General features: G+C 47.9%; 1 protein-coding gene across 1 annotated transcript in view; it reads left to right on the top strand.

Annotated features, from left to right (window-relative positions):
• Nucleotides 1–633: 633 nt before the first annotated feature.
• Nucleotides 634–25807, top strand: part of Kcnk12 (potassium two pore domain channel subfamily K member 12) — a 39230-nt gene continuing 14056 nt past the window's right edge. Inside the window, exon 1 of the mRNA XM_076832949.2 lies at nt 634–1024. Within this exon, the coding sequence (XP_076689064.1) occupies nt 634–1024 (391 nt within the window). The remainder of the gene's footprint in view (nt 1025–25807) is intronic.

Here is a 25807-nt window from a genome sequence, read left to right as displayed (position 1 = left end):
TGACTCCGCCTCTCCTTGCCGGGCGGCTCTTCGGCTGGAGCTGGGAAGGGAGCGCTTCCCCGGACTCCGCTTAGCTCTGAGGCTCGGCAGCCGTCGCCGCCAGCTCAGCCCCGGGGGCGGGAGCAGGACTGCCCGCGCAGCCTGCGCCTAGGAACCGCCAAATCCGGAAAGCCTCATGGGACGCCCCCGGGGGCTATCTCCGTGCCCCAGGACCGCGTCCCAGTCCTAGGCACCCAGGCTCCACCGCCCGCTCCGCGCACAGCCCGCGGCCTGTCTGGAGAGGAGTATGAGGCCCGGGGCCCCGCGGACGCCGGCTACAGGAGGGCAGGGGCCTAGCTTCGGAGCCCCGCGCCCAAGCGCTGTGGGTAAGGAGCCGCGGGAGCCGGAGAGGCGTCGGGGCGCGGAGAGGAGCGTCCCAGTCCCGTCGCCCGCTGGGCCGCGGAACCTGTGCGTGGCCTGAGCGCCCGGGAGGAGGCGGAGGCGCCCGGCCGTCCGGGCTCTAGGAAGGCTGCAAAGGGGCTCCACGGCGGCCCCCGACCCCTGGCCACCATCCTCACGCTTCTGTTCCCGCGGGGGGGATGTCGCGGCCCGGGCTCCAAGCGCCGCCCCGGCCCCGGGGCTGAGCTCCGGACCATGTCCTCCCGCAGTCCCCGGCCCCCTCCCCGCCGCTGTCGCCGCCGCCTGCCGCGCCCCTCCTGCTGCTGCTGCTGCTGCCGCCGTTCGCACCTCAACGAGGACACCGGTCGCTTCGTGCTGCTGGCGGCGCTCATCGGCCTATACCTGGTGGCGGGCGCCACAGTCTTCTCCGCGCTGGAGAGCCCCGGCGAGGCGGAGGCGCGGGCGCGCTGGGGCGCCACGCTGCGCAACTTCAGCGCCGCGCACGGCGTGGCCGAACCGGAGCTGCGCGCCTTCCTCCGGCACTACGAGGCCGCGTTGGCCGCCGGTGTCCGAGCCGACGCGCTGCGCCCGCGCTGGGACTTCCCTGGTGCCTTCTACTTCGTGGGCACCGTGGTGTCGACCATAGGTGAGCGGCGCGCACCGCACGCTTCTTTTTTCTGTGCTCCTTTCACTTGCTGCCCTTTCCATCGATCTGGGGCTCTGTCCGCGACTCCTCCCTTCCCTTCCAATGCCCCATTGCCTACTTTTGTCTCGCCCTCTCCTCTCCGCCCAACTCCCTTCTCCTGCCCCTCTCTCTCCTGGTTTTCGGTGCAGAAGGTGGCCCGAACCGCCTATCTTCGGCGTTCACCCAGCAGTGACTCTCCTGATAGCGTCGCTGAATGGCGAGAGACTCACTCAGGCGCCAGGCAGATCCTGGTCGCCTGAGCTTTAGCGCTTGCAGGCTCCATATCCTAATCTCTGGACGCCCCAATTTTCTCCTCTATAAGAGAATTTGTGAGAATGTGTCAAGTGCCATTAGTTCCTTCCTATTCCCATATCACCGCGGACCTCAGTGTCGTCACCCAGATATTTTATAAGCACCTTTTCTCCTTCTCTCTCAGCTTTATCATTTCCTCTTCTTTCTCACTCTCTTCCTTTATCCCGTGTTTTCCTCTCAGCGGCTTTTATCCCATGATGGGTGACCACTGGCCCGGAATCACTTTCCCTGGATCTCTTTCCCATCCACTTCTGCAGTTTACACTCCCCACCCCCGCACAGTGAAAAGCCCGTTAGTCAGAGGCCAGGACTTGAGCTCTGGTGGCTCTACACTCCTTCCCTCCTTGGTTTTCTCCCCACACCCCAGGCCTCTCCTCCAATTTCTTGACGTCTTTTTCTTTTTTCCCTTGCCACTTTTTCCAACCGGAAGTAGTGCCAAGTGGGTAGCCAGGAGCAGGGACGATTCCCCTGTACTTTTCATTACCCCGTCTTGCCACTTTTAGCATAAACATTTCGTGTTTTCTCAACCTTATGAAAAATGTTGTGCAGATACTTCTGCGAGCCTCCATTCCTCCCTTTTTAGCTAGATTGCAGCTCCAAACGCCTCCTGGAGAGATTCTGGAGCCACCACTGCTGCTTTCTCCACCTCTTTGCCCCTTGCCTGCTTCACTTCCCCCACCCACTCCTTTCCCTGGGCATCATGTGAAACACAATCTCGCCTCCCCAATGATTCCTTTGTAGAGCATAGAATAAATCTAAGCTTTTCACTTCTGCAAGACTTGGTGAGCCACCAGCTCCTATTTGAGTCCTAGGGTGGGAGAAGGCCCATGGCTGGTCACACTATCAATCCAAGGCACTGCCTCTTGGTGGTGCAGTTTTGGAGGAGGGGGCTGTACTTACTGAACCTGAGAAGAGAGGGAGTTCATGGACATACCTTCTTTGGGTGGGTTCTGGGCTGGTTTGGTATGCCATCTAAGAGCATGGGGCATGGACAAACTGATCAGTGAAAGCCAAGTGCGTGGCTGTTTGGAGGCAGGGAGAGAGGGTGCATCCACATGCAGGATATGAGCAGCAAGAAATGCCTCTCTGAGTGTATATGTAAAGTCTGTGAAAGGGCTTCCTTGTCTTCAATGATTTTTTTTTCATGTGTCATGCTTGATTTGATTATTTTAAATAGAAAAGGCAAATATGGCCAGAGTCCAAAGCATACACAAATTGGATAAAAATACCTTTTAAAAGCTATATCATGTTGTTATGGTGATTGAAGATTAAAAATGACCCCCTCAAAAAATCCCCTTTTAAGAGCTGCATCAAGTTGCTATAGCAACTAGAGTTTTTTTTTTAAGTGCTTTAAAAGTACTAAAGATGCTTAGTCCTGGGGATGACATCATGTATTCATAGCTTGTTGACTTGTGCTTTTCCTCTTGTAAATATGTCCTTTTACTTTCTTCCACCTAAAAGCACAATTGTGAACACGTTGGGTGGTCACATCATCTTTTCCTTGGTGATATGCTCTAGCTTGCTAATGGAACCCTGTAGGCCAAAGTGAAGCTATTGGCAGTGCCCTCTTCTCATATGGGCTGTGAGTCCATGCAAATAGGATGACCCATTCCAGTGGCCTGTGGTCTATCTCTGTCTGATGACTTCCCATCAATCTTTCATCCTTCTGAAAGAAGTGATTCTGAGCCCCGGCGTGCCTTCTAAGCTTCTCTCTCAGTTCTGTGCACAAAATCAAGTCAGCATGTTAGAATTTTGTTCCATGCAGGCTTTAATCTACTGTCAGTATTGGCTATTCTTTCATCAAGTGGAAAGGAACAATGTTCTCTTTTTTGATTTGTGTTTTGAGATGTAGGCAAGCAGTGTAGGAGGGCTACACTGAAGCATGTGGCCGCATTATGAATGACCAAGCACATTGCTTCCAAAATCTGCAGGGAAACGTTAAAACCAGCCTCTGGACCACTCAGGATTGAACTAGCCCTCTATAGGGAGACCAACACAGCCACACAAGTAGCAGGATCTCTGCCCACTATCCACCCACTGTGACAATCTTGGGTAGTGGTTTCAGTTGGTTGCTTCAGTCAGTCAGATAAGTTGTGCTGAATTCCTATTTAGCATGATTATCATTTCAACCTTCTTTTTGCAAAAATGCACTTGGATGAGATTTTTTTCCCCCCAGTGCTGGGGATTGAACCCAGGCCCTTGCACACACTAGGTAAGTGCTCTACCATAAGCTACACCTAGCCTGAGATTTAATTAAAGACCTACATATGTCAGTTTCTCTTCTGCTTACATAGTTCCTTTCCCTTAAATGTTCGAGTCTTCAGATACATTATTATTACGATCCTTTTATGGATTCAAAGCTCAGTCCACATGGACAGTCAGTATTCTTTATCTGCCACCTCATCCAATGAAGAGGAAAATTAGTTCATTCTCAGTTTTATTTGATCAGTGAATATCACAGTATGTATAGTTCATGCAGCAATGTGGAATTCAGGGGACCCAGATGATTTGGTTCAACTGCTTACATTATCTAATCAATATAGAATATTTCTTTTTTGTGTTGTGTAGACCCTGCCAAATGATTTATCAAGTCTTTTGTATAGGGAACACTTCATTCATTCCATAAATACCATGTGTTGTGTGTGTCCAGCCTAGAGCCAGAGTTTAGAGGGTTAAAGTTTATTTTATATGACAAAAATTAAAGTGTATTCCAACATGTATGGTGGGATTGGTAGCAAATGTTGACATCCTCACTAAAGATAATTGGAGTAAGGGAATTTTTGGTTTAAGCCTGTGTGGCATAGTGTAAATGGACTTGTCTAAGGTCACACAGTTAATGAGGGGGTTACCCAGGTCCTGAATCCAAATTATTCATTGTATATTCCATCAATTTCATGCATATAACTGGTGGGAACATTCTTTTTTGAGACTATTTAATATAAGTATTTAATGTTTGTGTCTGTGTATCTGACACTAGGGCAAGGACTGGTCTGTTGGTCAGACCAGGCACTGATTAATCCCGAGAAAACTAGAAATAGCACACAAAGAACAAGTCAATCTGACTAGTTAGTTCAAGCAAGATTAAAAATCCATTTTGTGATCTAAATTATTCATACTGATTGCTTACATGGAACTGAAATCCTGGGTAATTATTTCTCCCATTTGAGCTATGTGACATATTCCCGGGGGCTTGAAATGAAGTTTGTTTTAATGTGAATGAATCCATTCATTCATTCCTCCAATTAACAAGCATCCGAGACAAGCATAACTCTTTGCAGATGAGTGTGTGGCCTTTGGCATGTCATTATCTGCATCTTCGGTGAGTACATGAACTAAAGGTGAAGCCAATGGCTTGTGTTCCTCTGGTTCTAAACTATGTTCTTAAAGAGATCACTCCACCTCAGAGATATTCAGAACCATCCAAAGAGTATTAATCCATCATTTCACATCCTAAAGGATGTTTTATTGGTTTACTTTGAAAAGATTAAAAAGAAGCTCTCCACTGGGGTTTTAATTATGCATCTGCTGTCAGATTTACACATAGGGAAGAACATATTTTAAAGTCTTTCTCAAATGGCAGCTTGATAGAAACAGAAATATTTTTGCTTCCTTTTATTAGGTTTTCTGGCAATGCTTTTCAGCTGTAAAGCTAAAACCACGCCGGTATAGACGGGATGGTGTAGGTATGAGAGTTGTCGCTTTTGGCACTGCATAATTTAGCTTGCTACTTTCAGAATTAGGCGCACTTAATTATTCAACCACGAGCTTAGTAACAAGTCCTAACTTTTTTCCTCTTTCTTAACATGGGTTTTTCTGGGGGGGGAAAAAAATGTTTTTCCTGCAGAGGAAACTAAAATGTTATAAGACTGAAATGTCACTCCCACATTTACATTTGGGATTCTTATAACATATATGTAATCCAGCTGGAGATGGCTCTGATACCTGGAATGAAATACCTTGCCCAGAGGAGGGAGCATCTTTCCTGACTTATTTCTAGTATTAATGGGTTGTTTGTTTGTTTGCTTGGTTTATCAAAAGATCATGTGACGGACTCGAAGACCATGTAGGAAAAAACATTGCATTTGAAGCTGGAGATGGTGTGGATTTCCATTCACTGCCCCATCCTCAGCACCCAGAACATAGTAAACACTCAGTGATTTTTCAATTTATATATTTATTTTTTACTTATAGGTGGACACAATGTCTTTGTTTTATTTTTATATGGTGCTGAGGATGGAACCCAGTGCCTCACACATGCTAGGCGAGCGCTCTACCTCTGAACCACAACCCCGACCCACTCAGTAATTACTTAAATGAATCAGAGAACAAGTCACTTAGACTACTGCCCTAACACAACTCTTTTTACTTCTTCAGGTTCCCTGGCAGTTTCTTTTCACGCCTTTATTTAAGGAAAAGAAAGGGAGCTAAGCTGAACTGCTTCCCCTTTTTATAACATTTTATCAATGTTGGTTCCATGTTTCCATGTGGCCTTCATATGCTGATTTTAGTGGGTGCATACTATTCCATCTAGTTGATGTTCTATAATTCACTGCCCCTACTGCTGGGTAGCTGGGTGGTGTTCCCAGTGTAGGGCTATTTTGAGAAATGCCACAGTGATCATCTTTATGCATTTGCCTTTCTTTCTGTAGTTCCTCCTTGGGATGAGTTTCCAGCAGTGAAATTGCTGAGTCAGTGGGGCACTGCTGTCTTCACGGTGTTTATGTTCAGCCCTTTTGGAGCAAGGGACTGTCTGGTCTCTCCTAAGCTGAGCCTCTGCCTCTACAAAGCCTATCAGAGACTGGACAGCTACCCGGCTAATTGCTGCATGGAAGCAGACCACAAATCCACTAGGTTTTCTCCAGGATCACACTCCATTCCAGGGGAAAAGCTGCCTCCTGAACAAGCCTATGGCGTTGGCTTTAATGAGAGCTATTTCCATTAGGAAGGCTTAGGGGAGAGGAGAAGGGAAAGGAGGAGGAATAGACTAGAGCAGCTGCCAGGCCATCCAAGACTAAGACACGGAAGGGTACCCGGCTCCTCCTCTCCTGTCCCTTGTTCCCAGGAATGGTCTGCCACTACCCCTGGGCAAAGCCAGCTGAGGGGGAGCATCCTTCCACTCAGTTCTGACTATGCCCAAGGACCCCAGCATTGAATGGCCTTGAATTGGGCCCAATGGAGCAAAAGTACACCCCTAAAGTATTTCAACTGGAAACACCATAAAAATGCCCCCCAGAACTTCCCCCAAGCATTTAGACCATTTTGCCAACAAAAGCCAGAGAGCAGCCCATCATAGAAAACACAGTGGCAGAGCTGCTGAGTAGGGGTGAGGGCTGGAGCCCTGACAACAGGGCAGCCCCTCGGATGCCAACCACTCCCAAAAGTCTTTTCTAGAGCTCCTCCAAGACCAGCCCAGTGAGGGCCGATTTTCCCCCATTCTTCATTTTACCCAAGGTTTGGAGAAGGGGAGCAGTTGCCCAATGTTACCCAGCAAGCAGGAAGGGTATTAGCTGAGAGCCTGCGCTCCCACCCTGCCCCAGAAGTGTTTTGTCAATGTAGCTGGGGACAGATGAATCCCTACCCCACCTCCTCAGGCCTCACACACACACAGATGACTTCCTCAAACCTGCTCACACAGGGAGACAGGTACAGAATCCAGCTGAGGTTGTCCTGAGGGGCAGGCATTCGGCTGCACATAAAGGAAGGGAAGAGCTTGCTGAGAGTGGGGTGGGGGCGCCCAGGGGAAGCACAGCCAAGTGACCTGGAGGTGGACTTACGTCAAAGCTTCTCTATCTGAAGGTTGTGGTGGCAGCCTTTGGGTCTATGTTTGGAGGTAAAGTTCCTACCAACCGAAGTGGGACTTCCCTCCCCTTACTTGACTGTCTTAGACTCAGAGGAACTGGGAGAGAGCCACAGGCCATTGGTCTGCTCTGGGGTTGTCCAGCCCCTGGTTTTCCCTAAACTTCCCACTACCCTTTCTTACCACTGTCCAGCTCACTGCCCCACCCTGGCTCTGGAGCTAAGGTATGAGCCAGCCCCCAGCAAACAGAAAGTGTGTGGAGCCCAAGGAGGCTGCGCTGGGCAGGGTCTCTGCTTCTGATAGTGAGGATACAGAATCCGACTTTCTATATAGGGAGGAGTGCAGGGGTTTGAAGCTATGGAGCACCATACTTTTCATGGGATTGAGAAACACCAAATCACAGTCCCAGGGAGGTGGTGGTGGAGGGGAAAGGGGGAATTGGAACCCATAGCCCTCACCCCTAGGCCAGCTCTTGTCTGCCACTCCTGCCGTGAACTCTGGCCCCAAGAAGTCCTGCCTTAACCTCTGCTACTCCCTAGCAACTGCTAGGTTTAGTGCTTTCTTCAGGACAGCTCGGCCCCCTCTAGTGGCCAGCTGTGGTGGAGGATGATCTAGACTCTTGTGAGAGTGTCGCCTCCTTGGGCCTGGGCAATCCGTAGCTCCTGGCTCATTAGCAGGTCCCTGGTGACAGGTGTGCCTGGGCCTTTGAAGGATTTGCTCCATCTGTTTCCTCTGGGTCCCAGAGGATTAATCACAAGGTGACTTCCACAGAGTGTCCAGAATCTTGCAATTTCAGATTTTACAATATCTAGATCCAGAGTCTTTATACTCCCAGTAACAGAAGTTACAGGCTAGAAAGGGAAGGGTAGCATTATCAGTGTTTCTCAAACCAAATAGCATGCAGGTGAATCACCTGGGATCCTGGCACCTCCCTGCAGGTTCTGTAGGTCAAGGATGGGAACTGCAATTCCACATTCCTCGTGAGCTCCAGCAATGTCCAGGCTGCTGGGCCCGAGACCATACTTTAGAACCATGGTGTAGGGAACCAATGGTGGATTGGGGTCTGGGAACCTAGACCCGGCTTTGCCTCTCACTAGTGATGTGGCTTTGGGCAGGGTACATCTCCACCCACTGGGTCTGTTTCTAACTCCCCTAAAGTAGGAAATGCCTAGGGTCACTTGGGTCCCTTCCGTCCCTGCTTCTGTCATGTCTTGGGGAACCCCAGTTTGGGCTAGAGTGGACTGGACTCTGAGGCACCAGCTCTGCCACCTACCTGCTGGGGTTCCAGGCCTGATTCTGCCCCTTATAAGCTCTGTGCTCCTGCGAGGAATGAACTCTTTGCCTCATTTTCCTCCTTTATGAAGTGAAGATAATGATGCTTCCTGTCCCACTGGGTTAAAGACTGAGGAGCTAGTCCACGTGGGCCTTCATGGTACACCTGCAGGAGCATCAGGTCCCAGAGCTGGACACACCCTGTGAGTGCTGCCTCTCGGTACTGGGGGAGACCAGAGCACTCCTCGTCCCCTGCAGCCCACCACCCTGCACAGAGCCCTCCGGGTCTCCATTACTCCTGCAGTGTGGCATCCGCTGCACTCTGGCCACTGTTTCTCCTACTGTTGCTGTCCTGTGCTGTTACATAATTGGCCTAGAAGAGTGATTTTATTTTATTTTGTTTATTTATTTATTTAACTGCAGTTCTGAAAATTGAACCAAGGGTTAGTTTGCCAGTAACTACATTTCCAATCCATTTTTATTTTTTTTTATTTTGAGACAGGGTCTTGCTAAGTTGCCCAGACTGACCTTGAACTTGAGATCCTCCTGTCTCAGCCTTTTGAGTTGCCATGTATTATCATGCAGGCAGAAGGGTGCTTTTTTAAAATGCATTTTCTTTGAGTCCTCAGCTACAGTGTCTTAATCATTCCTCACATGGTGGTGCTTTTTAATAACTTTGAAGATCTGGCGAATGACTGCAAGATCGATCAAGTGGTAGGTTAAGACAGTACTCCTCTGCTGCCTCCTCCTACCACAAACCCACCCCAGCCCCAGAGCAGAGCCCTGCCTGGCCACGCCCTGCCCACCCTCCTTGTTTTCCAGGTGTATCTGAGCCTCTTGGGGAGTCAGGGTGCTGCACTCTTCACCCCAGACTACCATAGCTCCCTTGGTGGGTGGAGAAAGCACCAGGGCTTCATTTCCAATTAGGAGCCTCCTGGGGCAGGAAGAGTCTGCAGGACCTGCTGGCCTCTCCCTTTTCCAGACTATTGCACCAGCAGCCAGGCTTGCATTCCGGGAGTGAAGGGTGCAACACTCTCATTGACACATAAATCTCATTAATGTCATGTGTCATTATGGCCAATCTACTGTTTTTATCTATGTTTTCCAAGAAACCTCCCCCAAACCCTAAGACTGCAAAGAAGATGATATCCCCCTTCACTGATGAAGAGACAGGCTCAGAGAAGCTAAGTGACTTTCTTGGCATCGTGCAGCAAATCAGTCAATGACAGAATAGAGGATTGGGGCTCCTGACTGCCCAGGATTTTCTCTGATGGCCCTGAATTGTGCACTACCATAGTAGAAAGAACCTCAGCCCAGTCTGGGCTATGCTGGTGGATGAGGGGGAGGAGGTGGTTTCAGCAAGGGCTGAAGTACAATTTGGGGACTGTGGGATCTGGCTGTGCTGTGCTCTTTTGCAGCCTCCGTGGCTACACTGAAGTGAGGGCTGCCTGCTTCCCATCCTTCACAGCCCAGTGCTTCTCTGAGAGGAGGGTTCTGAGCAGACAGCATGGTGCTGCATGCACAGCTCACCAGCATTCTGGAAGCTTGTGTTGACGGGAATTTTTGGAAGCCCATTGCACTCAGTTCCTGCCCAGAGGGGACTCCAGGACCTGAGGTTCTGCATTTTTGCACTTGGGACAGTAGCAAGGGGCATGAAGACAACAATAACCAGAGAAGTTCCTCCACCACTGAGGAAGTCTGAGGACATGACCAACTCAGGACCCAGTTTCCTACAGGCTGCTTGGTTTGAGGGAAGCTTTGCCCAAGGTTCTAGCCTGGCAGACATTGGGGAATACATGGAACCAAGCGTCTGCCAGTGTTCCCCCTCTAGCCATTCTTAACTCCTGGCCACCCCACCTCATTGTACCTCAATCTCCCCATTCTTTAAAAAAAGTTTTATTCTTTAGTTGTAAAGAACTTAGTAGACACAATACCTTTATTTAGTTTTTATGTGGTGCTGAGGATTGAACCCAGTGCCTCATACATACTAGGCGAGCACTTTTCCCCTGAGGCACAACCCCAGCCCCTCAATTCCCCCATTCTTACCCATGGCCCTCGCACTTGCTCTCCAGGCCCCTTGAGCTCCTGGGCTGCTGCTCATGCTGTTCTCTCCACTTGCATTGCCCTTTTCTTTCTCCCCGTTTTCCACCTGCTCAACTTGATCTTCAAGGCCCAGATCAAATGGAGCCCCTAGCAAGGGACCCGCTATGAAGTCCTTCTTACTGCCCCAGACATGTGCTGCAGCACACAGCCCCTTTGGAGACAGGAGCCAGGATGCTGCTAGGGTCCTCCAGCTCTAACAAAAACTTCTGTGTGGTGGAATAAAGTGTGTTGGAAGCTGGCAGGGGACCTGACACATAGTGGGTGTGCAAGAAAAGAAGTTTCTTCTCTTCCTCCAGGTCAGAAGCTCTGTCTTAGTAGTGCTGATCTCTGCTACACTTAACAAAATAAGATCGCAGCCGCAGCCATGCATCAAATGACCACCATGATGTAGGCACTGTCTAGAAATGGAGGTGGTTAAAACACAGAGGTAGTTTCTGTCAATCATGGAGCATAATGCTTGGCACAAAGTAGGTGATTAATCAACCTATGTTGGATAGATGGAATGAAGGAATGCCTGAAAACCTTGGACTGCTGGAGAAACAGCTCAGCTGGGCCCAGGCAGGTCTCCAGGAACCTCCTAGAGCCGCCTGCCCCCACTCCCTGTCGCTGTGACCAAAAGTCCTGGCTGTGTCTGGCCCTTGTGCTGGGCTACTTGTTTAATGATCTCTCAGTGACTGGCAGAGGTGTAGCAGGGCAGCCAGCTCATTTATTCTGGGGCTCCCCTGCCTGGCAGGGGTCTCTGAGTCAGAAGGGTTCTTGTCCTGACCCTGCCCAGGGCCCCACAGAAGTGAGGGTGCTTGGTCAATCCAGAATTCCTAGAGCAAAAACTGAAGCAGACAATCCCATATCTCAGTTTTTGACACCCCCAGGGTGCGGTCGGGAAAGTTCAGTTCTGAACAAGGAGGACTGACTTCTGGTCCCATTTCTCCTACTGACTTAGATTCCCTATGTGACTCTGGTATCTGCAGCATCCTTTGGCCATAAGTCCCAACCCCAGTGAATTCTACTTCAGACTCCCCCAGTCCCACCTCCCTTCATCTTCCCAGGACACAAGCCTCGGAAACTAGACATAGGTTCATAAATTTGATGGAAGTTTTATCAGTAAGAAGTGCAATTCTACAAACCAAGAAAAGCCACCCTCACCCACACAGCCCAGAACCTCCACCATGCCTCCAGAAATACTTGGGGAAGCTTTTATTGGAATCGGGTGTCCCAGCTTTCTGGAAAGTTACAGTTGAGACCAATGCAAACCCCAAATTGCTCTCCGCATGACTTCTCCCAACCTGTTCCAAATGGCCACGGTCTCTTTCCCTGCTGCCAAGTGTTCTGAATTCTGAGCGCCTTGTGTGAGCCTGTTTAGCTGCTATCACCAGGACCTGCCAGAAATGCTGCGGGGACAGCCCAGGCCTGAAAACATTCCTGGGGGAACAGGGTGCAGTTGGAGACCAGGCAGTGTGGGATTGTTGGGTTCTCCCCTAAAATGGAAAGCCAGGAGTGGAAGCTGAGATAGTATGTGAGCCAATCAAGACAGAGGTCTGGCCACCCTGGCGACAGGCAGGAAAGAGGGCACTGCCCACTTCAGCACAAACATTGGGACTGCAGAGCCTGGACCCTGTCAGTGCCCACCCCACCCACTTCCTGTTGTATGGCACATACTTGCCTGGGTGGCTATCTGTTTAGCATCTGCCTCTCTTGCCCAAATCTGGGCTCCTGAACAACGAGGACCCTGTCTCTCTGCTGCCTGTTTTTCAGCACCTAGGACCAGGCATGGTGCACAGGAGCTCCAGAGATAATTTTTGGAAAGAATGTAAATTTGGGTAAATGGCCAAGATTCTTAACTCTACCTAGGCACCTGTTTAAGTAAAAGTAAAAATATGAAAACCTCCACTTAACAAACCAGATGATGATTCACTTTGTAAAAGAAACATCAGTTTTCGAGGGATTCACTCCAGGGCTTCTGTGTGTAGCCAGGTAACTCAGAGCCCTCTCCCACTCTTGACAATTCCCCCCTCAATCTTCATCTCAGTAAATGTCACCAACACAAGGACTTGTCTCGATTCCTCTTTCTTCTAACCTTCTATATTGAATCCGTCATCAAATCTCGTCAGCTCAATTGGCAGAACACATTCTGATTCCCTCTGCTTCTCTCCCTGCCCATCACTACCAGTCTACTATGGCCACCACCATCATCATCAACTGGGGCAAGTCTATGTCTTCACTAACCCTCCAGCTTCCTCTTACCTTCTTGACAACCTGTTTCCACCCAGTAGCCAAGATCTTGCATGAAATCTGGCTCTTCGCCATGACCTGCAAGGCCCTGGTATTACTTTCCTCTTTGCTCAATTCATAACAGCCACAGTGGGCTTCTTATTAGACCTCAGGGCATTTGTACTTGCTGTCCTGCTCCTTGGAGCACCCCTGCATGAGTCATAGCCTGGCTGGCTTCTTCCTAATTGCATTTAAGCTTCAATGTCTAAAGCTAAAAATGTTACTCCCTGAGGTGTTTGTAGAATAAATGAATGAACTTCCAAAGCTTTAGTTTTAACATCTATAAAATGGGAATAATAAGAGCAACTGTCTCACTTGGTTATTGGGAAAATTATAGGAGACAATGAATGTAGATAATGGAATACCGGCTGTTGTATTTAACGAGCACTCTAATGTGGACTCAAGTTTTTATTAATAGACAGTTTGGCTGAGATCCCACAGTGAGTAGCAAAGCTATACCATGGCCAAGGTGCTTGATGCAAATCTTTTCTTTCCTACTCCTGATGCCAACTGCCAGGCCTGGTGAAACAGTGTAAAGTCAGGACCATGGCATGAGACTGTCATACTAGGTTGAGGTCATATCGGATGGCCTTGAAGGGCAGGCAGAAATGTTTCAATTTGGAGTGGAGCAATCGGGAGCCATTGTAAGTTCTTGAGCAGGGGTATAATGCCATGATGAGTGTTTTAGGAAAGGGTTCTGGCTGTGTAGTCACTACGTAGTTATGCCATTATGTCAGGCAATTTGGTTAGCCTAAATTGTCCTTTGTCTTGGCCATTTACCTCCAACATTTAAATCAGCCCGCTGCCAGGTGTCCCCTCACTTTGTCAAGTAAAAATAAAGATATGAAAATATGAAAAGGGCTGAATACGATGTAGCAAGATCATCAAGCAATGGCCTTAATTCATGGCATCTTTGTCCCTACACTCTCCTTCACCTTCATCTAAATTCCTACTTTATTTGTTTTTAATGTTTTTTCCATAAAACTTCTTTTATAGCTGTTTACACGTCTCTGTTGGTAGTAAGTCCTTGAGGAACATGGACTTTGTCTATTTAGCTTTAAATTGCAATCTGATTCCCAGCTCATTCAAGAGGATGGCCAACCTGTATTGCTTCCTGAGCTCTAAGTGACTCCTGAACTCCCAGTGGTTATTTATTTTGTAGGTTCTGGGTACACACTTTGAACAGCTAGTAGAATCTGGACCCAAGAGCTCATTAGACTTGAGAGCTCTAAAAGGTCTTTCTCACAGTGACATTGTGGGGAGGACTTCACAGAGTCATGGGGAGACCCCTGATGGAATAGATTGAGGGTCGATAAATGGTGTTTATTTGGTTTATATGGCAAATCAAGATGCTGAATCTTTGAGTGTGGAATGAATTGGATGGAGGACACTGGGGATAGGAGCTGGGGGCGGGGGAGTCATGTGGCCTTTAGAGATGAGCAGAAGGAGTTACTGACGTTTTCAGGGGACCAGTGTATGATTTATTGATTAGCACTCTCTAGTGACTCTATGTGACCTTGGCTAATTCTAGGTCCTCTTACTCTTTTATTCCTCCATTTTTGACATCAAGATCACAAGTGAAGGGCCAGGAAAGGGACTGACAGTGAGCCTGGGGTCTCAGCAATGCATCTGGAGATGAAGGTGCAAGTCAAATAATGGACACAAGGCAGACCAGTCGCTGCAACCCCAGGGGAGGTGGGGAGTGGAGTCAGGCTGGAGGCAGAAGCCCCTCCTCTAAGGCAGGGCTTGGCAAGGCCGCCTCCTTGCTCAGAAACGCCCGAGGGCAGCCTTCTGTGTCCTGCGAGTGGGGAAGACACTGGGGGCTGAATACGATGTAGCAAGATCATCAAGCAGTGGCCTTAATTCATGGCATCTTTGTCCCTACAGTCTCCTTCCACCTTCATCTAAATCCCTACTTTATTTCTTTTTAATGTTTTTTCCATAAAACTTCTTCTTTTATAGCTGTTTATGACTGGAGGGCACCCACGCTGCAGACTCCAAGCTGATACTCTGATTAATTCTAGCCCAGCTCCTGACCCTGCTCCCACCCCAGAAGTGAAGAGGGAGAAAGGGGGTGATAGAGACCCTACAGGGAGAGGCCCCGCTGCTCTGTTACAGGATGGAAAGAGCCGGTATCTGCAAGGCCCTGGCCCTGCTCCTTGGGATGTTTCTAGGCTGCCCCTTGAGGCCACTGTCATGAGAGATACATCTGTTCAGGGCTCTTCTCAACCCTTTGGACCTATGCATAGGGCAGTCTATGGTTGGAGCTGAGCCTGAATCCAATACCTTGCCTTCCCCAGATCCAGCACCAAAATGGTTTTGGGAACCAAGGATTCTAAAAACTAAAGAGCTCCAGAAAATCTTAAGGTATGGCCATGCAGAGAGGAGACAGAGACAGTTACTGATCTCCCATCTACATTTTCTAGAACATTTATCAGGCCCTGTGTTTCAATTTGACATCCAGAAAACACAATCCCTTGTTCAGCAGTGTACTTAGTGAACACTTACTGGGTGCCCACTGTGTGCCAGAAACTGCTAAAAATCCCCAGGGAGGCTGGGTGGGGTGGTGCACACCTATAATCCCAGTAACTCTGGAGGCTGAGGGAGGATAATCACAAGTTCAAAGCCAGCCTTGGCTATTTAGCAAGACCCTAAGCAACTTAGTAAGACCCTGACTCAAAATAAAAAGTAAAAAGGGCTAGGGATGTGCCTTACTACTTAAGCACCCCTGGGCTCAATCCCTGGTACCAAAAAAAAATCCTAAAGGATTTAGCAATGAACACATAAACAAGTCCCCCACAGTATAGAGCGGTGAAATGAGGGTGCTGTTTTTGGTAAGGTGGTCTGAAAGGGTGACTCTGATATGACCTTTGTGTGAAGACTCGATGGAACAAGGGAGTGAACCACGTGGCCTTCTGGGAGGACAGGGTCCCAGTCAACTACCGTGTCCCTAAGCAGGAGCAGCCAGAAGGCTAGCGTGGTTGGGATGGCGATTGCAGCAGTGTTCAAATGTGAAGTCAGAGCAGTTGCCAGACACTAGATCACGTAGGTCAAGGACTTTGGATTTTGCCCTGTGTGAAACAGGAGCCACTAGAGGACCCCAAGAAGAGGGGTGACAGGATCTGATCTTTTGGGGTTCCAATTACATATATGTTGGTCTATTTTATAGTGCCCCATAGTAGCTGAGGCTTCTTTCTTTTTCTCAGTCTTTTTGTAACTCATTCTATTTTAGATATTTTCTATTGCTGTCTTTTCTACAGTCTCATTAGTTGTTAATCCCATCCAGTAAAATATTCATTTCAGATGTTATATTTTTCATCCCTAGAGATTCTACTTAGCTCTTTATTTTCTCCATTTCTCTCCTTATTATGTTTATCTTTTCCCTTAAATTTGAGCATGTTTACAACAAGTATCTAAATGTCCTTGCCCATTCCCTATAATCTCTGGCATTTCTGGGTCTGTTTCTATTAATTCTTTTTTCTCTTGAGGGTCATATGTTCCAAATGCAAGTCTGATCTTTTTTGGGGGGAGCAGGGTACCAGGGATTGAATTTAGGGGCACTCGACCACTGAGCCACAACCCCAGCCCTATTTTGTACTTTATTTAGAGACAGGATCTCACTGGGTTGCTTAGCACCTCACTTTTGCTGAGGCTGGCTTTGAACTCTTGAGAGCTGCTGGGATTATAGGTGTGTGTCACTGTGCCTGGCTCAGGTCTGACCATTTTGTTATTGGAGAATAGAACGTTATGAATACACATTCCTGATGCTGGATTGTTTTGTGCTTCTTTGAACAGGCTTGGGCTTTTGTTTGTTTCATTGTCTTGTTTTGTTTCACTGTGGATTTAACCCAGGGCTTCAAGCGCGCGAGGCCCGTACTCTACTGCAGAGCTGCATTCCCAGCCCTCAGGTTTGGGCTTTGTTCTGGCAGCTTGTTGAGTTACGATCAGGAACCAGGTTTATTTTTTTATTGTGGTACTTGGGATTGAACCAGGGTTGCTCATGATAGGTAAGTCCTCTATCACTGAGCCAAAACCCCAGATCTTACTTTTGATCTTTTTAAAGGCAGATCTAAAGGAGCCTTTCCTCTGGGACCAGTTCAGCCTGGCTGTTCAGGCACCCCCTTTCTGGGGTCTCTACTGTGCCTTGTGTCTGCAGTGAAACCCTTCCCAACCTTCAGCTGGTGGAAACTCCAGGGACTCCTGGCCCCATGAGAGCTCTGAGAATTGTTCTTTCCAGGAAGTTGTTTTTTTCCTGGTCTGAGGAGTTTTACTGACACTCGCAAAGATTCAAGGGGACCCCTGCAGATTTCTGGAGCTTTCTCTTGGTAGTTCCTTCTCCAGCATGCTACTCCCAGGATGGTTCCAGGTCTTGTCTTCCCTGAGCTCAAATCTCTGTCTCCTCCATTCAGCTAGGCTGACGACGTGAGGCACTGTTTAGGTCCCCTCCCTCTATCACCATCTGAAAACTGCCTTCAGGTAGAAAACCAGAGCAGTTGTAGGGCCCACCTTGTTTATTTTCCTCCTCTCAGGGATCATAGTTCTATGCTGCCTGTTTTCCAGCATTGGAAGAATAATCTCATAAATTTTTTTAAAATATTTTTTTTAGTTGTAGATGGACACGACACCTTTATTTTATTTATTTTTATGAGGTGCCGTGAATCAAACCCTGTGCCTTACACGTGCTAAACAAGTGCTCTACCACTGAGCTATAACCCAGCCCTCTCAGAATTTGTCCAGTTTTCTAGTTGATTATGGTGGGAGAGAGTGCTGCATTCAATTCCCTCCCAGCCTGAAGCATGAGTGTGGTTAGATCTTGGAGATATTTTGAAAGTAGAGTGGCAAGGTTTTTTAACGGACCAGATATGGGCAGTGAGAGAAAGAAAAGAATCAAGATCTGGGAATGTAACTCAGTGGTAGAGAGTTTGCCTAGCACTCATGGGTTCAATCCCCAGTACTGGGGGAAAAAAAATCAAAAAATAATTTTGACCCATGAAACTGGAATAAATGAATTTGCTGTTTAGAGAGAGGGAAAGCTGAAGTGGGACCTAGGAGCAGGAGGACTGAGAGCCACTGAGATTCAAGAGCTCAGTTTGAGGAATTTTTTTTTTTTTTTTTTTTTTTTTTTTTGGTACTGGGTATGGAACTCAACCACTGAGCCACATCCCCAGCCCTATTTTGTATTTTATTTAGAGATACCGACTCCCTGAGTTGCTTAACACCTTGCTGTTGCTGAGGCTGGCTTTGAACTTGCAATCCTCCTGTCTCTGCCTCCCAAGCCACTAGGATTACAGGCATGTGCCACTGTGTCCAGCTGGGGAATTTTAATTTTGAGATGATTCTTGGACTTCCAAGCTACATACAAATTAGATATGCAAGTTGAGAACCCAAGGGGTAGGTTGGGACTAAAATGCAAATTCAGCTTATAGATCATTGATTTGTAACTTTAATAATGGCTATAGCACTGTACTTAAATCACCCAAGCAATGTAAAAAAACACACAAAACAAGGCTCATTCACTCAGAATCTCTGGGGGTCAGGCCTGGGAATTGAACATTTTGAAAGCTCCCCACATGTTTCTAATGTGGGCCAGGTGAGAACCACTTGTGTAAGCATTATTTAAAGCCTTCCAAGACCAGCTAGGGCAGCGGTTCTCATCCCTGGAAGGATTGTGGTGCACAGGATAGAACCCAGGGGCTTGCACATGTTAAATAAGAGCTCTACCACTGAGCTATATCCCAAGCCCTTACGTGACAAGCTTTTTAAAAGTCTTTTTTTTTAAACATATGTATATTTTTTAGTCATAGATGAACCTTTATTTATTTGTTTATTTATTTATTTTTATGTGATGCTGAGAATCAAACCCAGTGCCTCACACATGCCAGGAAAGCGCTCTACCACTGAGCCACAACCCCAGCCCTAAGGTTTTAAGTCTGGATGCCCAGATTGCACCCTACACCCCTCCAACCAATTGCATCATCCTCTCTGGCGGCAGCAGTTAGAAATTAGCATGCTGTACAACTCCCCAGATAATTCCAATTGCAGTCAAGTTTGGAACCCAGCATGTGACTGTGGCAGCCACAAGAGATGAGATCTGAAGACTGAGTCTCAAAGCTCTTCAAGATGAAGGCTTAGCTTGCAAGAGATCCAAAAGACATGGGTTGCAGGGTTTCCTCCAGGGTTTGAGCTATAGCTGTCCATTTTCATTTAAGAATTTAAAATGAGCTGGGCATGGTAGTGCACACCTGTAATCCCAGTGACCCGGGAAGCTGAGGCAGAAGAATCACAAGTAACTGAATGAGTTCCTAAGCAACTTAGTGGGGCCCTGTCTCAACATTAAAAAATTTAAAAGGCTGGGGATGCAGTTCAGTGGTAGAGCACTCCCAGTTTCAATCAGGCAGGCCGGCAGGCAGGCAGGCAGGCAGGCTTTGGGGTAAGGTAGGGGATTTAAAAACAGAAATTCTGCCTGGAAGCTTGGTGCACATAGGTGGCCTTGTGGACTGCCAGCTTACTCTTTGGGCCACCAGGTGGAGCGGTCAGTCATTATCTACGTGGCGGTTCCCACCCATTCTCTATGTCTAATTTTCACATTAGAAACATCTGGAGAGCTCTCAAAATGTTCATTCTCGGCATCACATAAAAATAAATAAATAAAAATAAAGATGCTGGTTACATCTTTATGTTCTTTTATCATCATTTTATTAGGGAGAATAAATAAATTCAAGTGATTAGATGATCATCTTCAACCACAAGTCTCCCAACCTTTTCAAATGTAACATCTTTTTTTTTTTTTTTTTTTTTTTGTATTGGGGATTTAACATTTTTATATTTTATTTTGAGACAGGGTCTCACTAAGTTGCTTATGGCCTTGCTATTGCTGAGACTGGTCTTGAAATTTCGATCATCCTGTCTCAACCTCCCAAAGTGCTGGGATTATAAGCATGTGCCACTGCACCTAGCTAATGTGAACATCATTTTAAAGGCTAAAAATAGGACTAGGGACATGGCTCAGTGATAGAGTTCTTGTCTAGCAAGCATGAGACCCTGGTTTAATGCTAAACAACACCCAAGAGAGAAAGGCTACAAATATTTTCACAGCACCAGATGGTAGAAGTTATATGTACTTCTAGTATCCACTAATTAACAGGAAAAATACAATCGACCCACAAAGTCTTCTGAATTAATTCAATAGCACTTTGAGTGCATCTTTTCTTATCATAAAACCACTTACATGTAATTGAAAATTAACAGCTTAAACATGCAGGAGAAATTTAAGGCAGTGGACAACTCTGGGTGAGCAAGTAGATTCGCACCCTTTGCGGTAACTGCAGCTTCCACAGGAGTCCAAGCCAGATCACTGGGACCCACAGTTCTAGGCCTGGGAAGGTGTTGGTTTATGAATGGAAGAGGGGCTGCCCTGAGGAACTGAGGAAGCTTGCTTCCCGACCGCTCTTCCCTGTCCATAGCCGTCTCTGTCTCAGGACATTAATGCCAGGTGGCGTCCTCCCCAAAGGACTCGTGGATGATGGTAGCTGACATCAGCCCAGAGCCAATTATTTGCCCAAAGAAAACAAAGGAAGTTAAATTAAGTCTGGGGGCCAAGCACAGTGGCCAACGCCTGTAATCCTAGTGGCTTGGGACGCTGAGGTAGGAGGATCACTGAGTTCAAAGCCAGCCTCAGCAATAGCAAGGTGCTAAGCAACTCAGTAAGACCCTGTCTCTAAATAAAATACAAAATAGGGCTGGGGATGTGGCTCAGTGGTTGAGTGCCCCTGGTAAGCTCTCCCCAAAAAATTCAGTCTGGGGGTTTTATTCTCCCACCTCCTCTTCCCCATCCCTCCTTATCCTCTGTCATTGGAAATTCTGCTTCTTGCTCTCCGCTGGTCACACCTGGGTGGGCATTCGAGGTGCTGGCGCTATGCTAAACACTTGACCTACCCACTGCGCTCTAGTCCTCACTGCTGTCCTGTGGAGGGGGAATGATGCATGTCATCGTGTGCCCACGAGGAGACTGCTAAAGAGGGACTCAATGCCTTTCTGAGAAGAGCTCACAAGTAGTAGCTGAGATCCTAACCCAGGTGTCCCCAATCCATGGCTGGTCCTCACCCCCTCCCCCAATGTTGGTGCTGCCTGACTGTGGAGGAGTTTAGAGACCTAAAGCAGCTTGTGAATGACTGCTTTGGGAATGACAGCAATCTGTGTCCAGACTTCCTTGATGGCAGTCTCTCTGGTTTCCTCCAGGTGACCCTCTTTGGCTTTTCTGTGTGTCACAAACTGTCCCCAGCCTTTCCAAGCCCGGCAAAGCTAATGTTGCTCCTGCTGCAGCCTCAACTCTAGCCAAGGTCCACAGCCCTGGTACCATCCACCTCCAGGTCTTTATTCACAAATTACCTCCGTCCTTCCCTCCCCCTTCACTATCCAAAATCCACAAAGCACTCCAGGGCCACTTCCTCAGCAGAGCTACCTGATTATTTGGGCCCTCCTGCTCCATTTAGCTTCTGCCACTAATAATCCAACCCTATTACCTTCTTTTTTTAAAAAAAAAAAAGAGAGAGAGAGAGAGAGAGAGTGAGAGAGAGAAAGAGAGAGAGAGAGAATTTTAATATTTATTTTTTAGTATTTGGCGGTCACAACATCTTTGTATGTATGTGGTGCTGAGGATCGAACCCGGGCAGTACGCATGCCAGGCGAGCGCGCTACCGCTTGAGCCACATCCCCAGCCCCCCTATTACCTTCTTGCCATCTCCTCTCGCAGGTATTACCTCCCTCCCCACTCAGATTATTAGACCCTGCCTTTAAAAACTAATAACAAAGTGTTCATTGGAATAATATGTGCTTATTATAGAACATTTTAAGAAGAGAGCAGCACAAAGAAGTGAAAGGGAGAAAGCCTCATATTTCTACCACTGAAATAATACAACAGAGATTTGCCTTTAAGTCTTTCTTTCTAGATAAAAAATTGGGGGTCTTTCTTTTCCTGTTTTGACATATAATGTAGAAATGAACTTTTTAAAGCATCCCTGTTACTAGGTATTTTAATTAGCTTTTTCACCACTGTGACCAAAAGACCTGGCAAGAACAACATAGAGGAAGAGAAGTTTATTTGGTGCTCAGTTTCAGAGGTCTCACTCCATAGACAGTCAACTCCATTGCTCTGGGCCTGAGGTAAGGCAGAACATCAAGGCAGAAGGCATGATGAAGGGGGAAAGCAGTTCAGGACATGAGGATCAGGAAACAGAGAGAGAAAGCTCTCCTCACCAGGACAAAATACAAACCCCCAAGGCAAGTCCCCAGTGGCCCATCTCTTCCTATCCACCTGTCTGCCTGCAGTTACCACCCAGTTAATCCATGCGAGTGGATTAATGCACTGATTAGGTCAAGCTGTCATAACCCAGTCACCTCACGTCCAAAGTTTCTTGCATTGACTCACACATGAGCTTTTGGAAGACACTCCCTAAACCATAACACCAGGTACATAGTATTCCTTGGGGAGGATATACCAGAGTGTCATAAGCATTAATAGAGCCCCCATAGAATCTAGCTCAGGGCACCCACTCAGGAGAGCTTTGGTGAAGACCATGTGAGTAACTGGGTAGTCCTGGGGTGTGGATTGTGTTTGTGCATGGTACATATTAGCTACAGAGGGTCCATTTAGGGAGCTAGAAAATTACAGAGTGCTCATACTGAGCCCACGTTTGCCAACAATGGGCATGTTAAACAAATCCTGGGAAATTATAGCTTTTGCATTCTACAAGTTACTCAGACAGGAAAGTACAAAAGACCCATGTATTTTAATAAGGACTCTGGGAACAATGATGTTGACCATCACTAGGGCCAGGGAGGGGAGGGCTGAACAAGGAAGGTTTTCCCAGCTGCTGTTTGCAGCAAACAACGCCTGAGACCCATCACCAAAATGGGCTTATGTGCAGCGGTGCCAGCATCCCCCAGGGTGAGTCCTTGATAAAGGGAGGTATCACTGGCCAAGACTGTCCTGAGGTTTGAGAATCCCTTTGGTGTAGTTTTGTCCCTAAGACACCCTCCCCATGAGCTCAAGAAGCCAGTGCGTGGTGTCTGTGTGTCTTATGTCACAGTGGAGAACTGTCTTGTTCTTCGTGATCTGCTGAGGTCATGCAGCCTGTCCCATAGAAAGAGAGGTAAAGCCAAGCTCAGTGTCGCACGCCTGTAATCCCAGCAGTTTGGGAGGCTGAGGCAGGCGGATTGCAAGTTCAAAACCAGCCTCAGCAACTTAAAGAGGTGCTAAGAAACTCAGTGAGACCCTGTCTCTAAATACAAAAAAGGGCTGTGGATGTGGCTCAGTGGTTAAATGCCCCTGAGTTCAATCCCTAGTACCCCCCCCTCCAAAAAAAAAAGAAAGAAAGGTGGATGGACAGCAGAGGCATTTAAGAGCTTGTTAAGGTATGAGCAGACTAATTTTTAAAAAGCCAAAACCTTCCCAGCTGCTCAGGAGGCTAAGAGAAGAGGATCACAAGTTCAAAGCCAACCTCAGCAACAACGAGGTGCTAAGCAACTCAGTGAGTCCCTGTCTCTAAATAAAATACAAAAAAAAAAAAAAAAAAAAAAAACAGGCTGGGGATGTGGCTTAGTGGTTGAGTGCCCCTGAGTTCAATCCTTGGTAGTTGGCCTCAGCACAATCCACGTGTCTCCAGGAAGACTGGACCCCAAGCCCACTGAGGGGGTAAAGAGACCAGCATCAAAACAAGCCTGGGGTGGGGGGCATGAGAACCTGAGCCCAGAGAGACTGGTAGAAGCAGCTGGTTGCTTGGCTGCCCCCATCTCTCAGAGAAGGTTATTTCTCTGGGTATAAACAGTCCCCTGCAGTTAGCAGGATAAATATAAACACAGCCTCCCCACCAGAGCTCAGGAACTAAGCTTTGCATCCTGGGCTTCCTGCTGCCTCTGCTGCTGCAGAAACAAATGAGAGAGGGTGCAGGTCTGTGGGGCGTCTGCAGCCAAACAAGGCCTTGTGGCTCTGCTGGGCTGCCCTAGCAGCACCCTGACTGGATGGCTTAAAAGACAGGTGTTTAGGTGCTGGCCTTGGTGGCGCAGGCCTGTAAACCCAGCTGTTAGGGAGGCTGATGCAAGAGGATCACAAGTTCCAGGCCAGCCTCAGCAACTTAGGGTCACCCTGTCTCAAAAAAAAAGGGGGGAGGCACTGGGGAAAGAGCTCAGTGGTAAAGTACCCCTGGATTCGACCCCAGTACAAAAAAGAAAAAGGAATGAGAGATGGATCATATCTGGGACACAGCACAACAGCAATCCATTGCTCCACTGGCTTGGGCTTCCCACTGGAACCATCAAACTGGGCACAAAGGAGCCCAGCCCGGGGTTCCATAGAGGAAGTAAGTGAACAAGCACCCTAGGAACCAATGCTTCAGACACCAAGTTCCAGGAGGAAGGAATCTTGAATTTTTTTTTTCCCTGGGGATCAAACTTAGGGTCTTGTGCCTGCTAAGGACATGCTCTATCTATGACTGAGCTCTGTCCCAGCCCCAATCTCATGGATCTTTTTTTTTTTTTTTTTTTTTTTTTTTTAAAGTACCAAGGATTGAACCCAGGGGCACTTAACCACGGAACCACATTCCCACCCTTTTAAAAATTTTTCTAAGAATTTTTTGTTAGGGTCTCACTAAGTTGCTGAGGCTGGCTCTAAACCCATGATCCTCCTGCTTCAGCCTCCCGAGTCACTGGGATTCTAGACATGCACCACCACACCTGGCTCATGGGCAAAAATGGCTTTTTTCGGTTTTACAGAAGACAGAAATGGTCTTGAAATGAATGTCTCTACTATTCCTTCATAAATTTGAAGGGGTAACATTTAATCATAGAGAAGACATTTCTTTTGGGAGCAAGGACACCATGGTCCCTGTTGCTGTTTTCTGACTTGCCAGTCTAAATATAGAGATGGCATTTGAAGTTTCCACCAGAGGACACTCACTGCTCACGGTTGCCAGGCTCTCGCACAAACCCTGATGATGAGCCTCTGCCCTGTCACATCCCAGGCCAGACGTGAGCCTTTTGGCATAAGACCACACCTCGTGGCTGGCACATCTTCCTAATGGAGGGCACACATGAGGAGTTGACACGCCGTTCATGGTTGTTTGTGGCTCCTGCAGCGATGGAGACCTGCCCAGATAGGCCTCCTCTTCCCCGCCCTGCCTTTTGTGGGGTGCCTAACCTGACGGTGAGCTGATGAGCTGTGATACTGAGGGTTCGCTCTGCACCAAACACTCAGCTAAGTACACGAACTGCCCATCTAACTCTCGACTTCCCTTGAGGTCACAGTATCTCCATTTGATGGAAGAGGAAACCGAGGGCTAGTGAGTAACTTGCTGAAGGCCTCGGTGAGTAATGGGGCTGGTTGGACCCAAAGCCCTGACTCCAGAGCCTATGATTTGGCCACTGTACCCTGAAACATGGGCAGGGTACTCAACCTTTCTGAGGTAAAATAAGCCACATGACTATCCTGGTCCTGAGCAATTCCCCTGTGCCAGTGTCCTTGTCCTCCCCAGGAAGTGGTTGCAAAGGCCACTGGCTTCCCTGTGTCCATTTCTTCTCCTTCAGCCCCTTCTGAAGCACTGTGCAGTCTGACATCCATGAGGTTGTGTCCCCTCTCATCAGGCCTTGGGCTGGCTTCCTCCCAGTTGCCAAATCCCAGGGGAACTCTTAGGTTTCCCTCTTACTAGATCCTTCTAGAGGTTTCTGCCCCCTTCCTTTCTTCTCAACCCACCTACGTCCTCGAGGTTCATTCTCTCATGTTTTGTGGACGTTTTGGGGCTCCCTTCCTTAGCCCCTTCCAGCTATGGCTCTGGTCTGGGCCCCCCACCACCACCACCTTTGCCATCTGCAGCTTTGAACTGGACTCCCTGATCCTGCCTCTGAAACTGTCCTCCACACAGACAGACATGCTTTTTTATCCTGCCACATAAAAATTCTAACAGATAACCCTGGATGGAGACCGTAAAATACTAAGTACAA

The sequence above is a fragment of the Callospermophilus lateralis genome, chromosome 14, assembly GCF_048772815.1.
Source record: "Callospermophilus lateralis isolate mCalLat2 chromosome 14, mCalLat2.hap1, whole genome shotgun sequence".
NCBI classification, from domain to species: Eukaryota; Metazoa; Chordata; class Mammalia; order Rodentia; family Sciuridae; genus Callospermophilus; species Callospermophilus lateralis.
The sequence above is the reverse complement of the archived record's forward strand: the minus strand, read 5'-3'. Positions and strand labels throughout refer to the sequence as shown.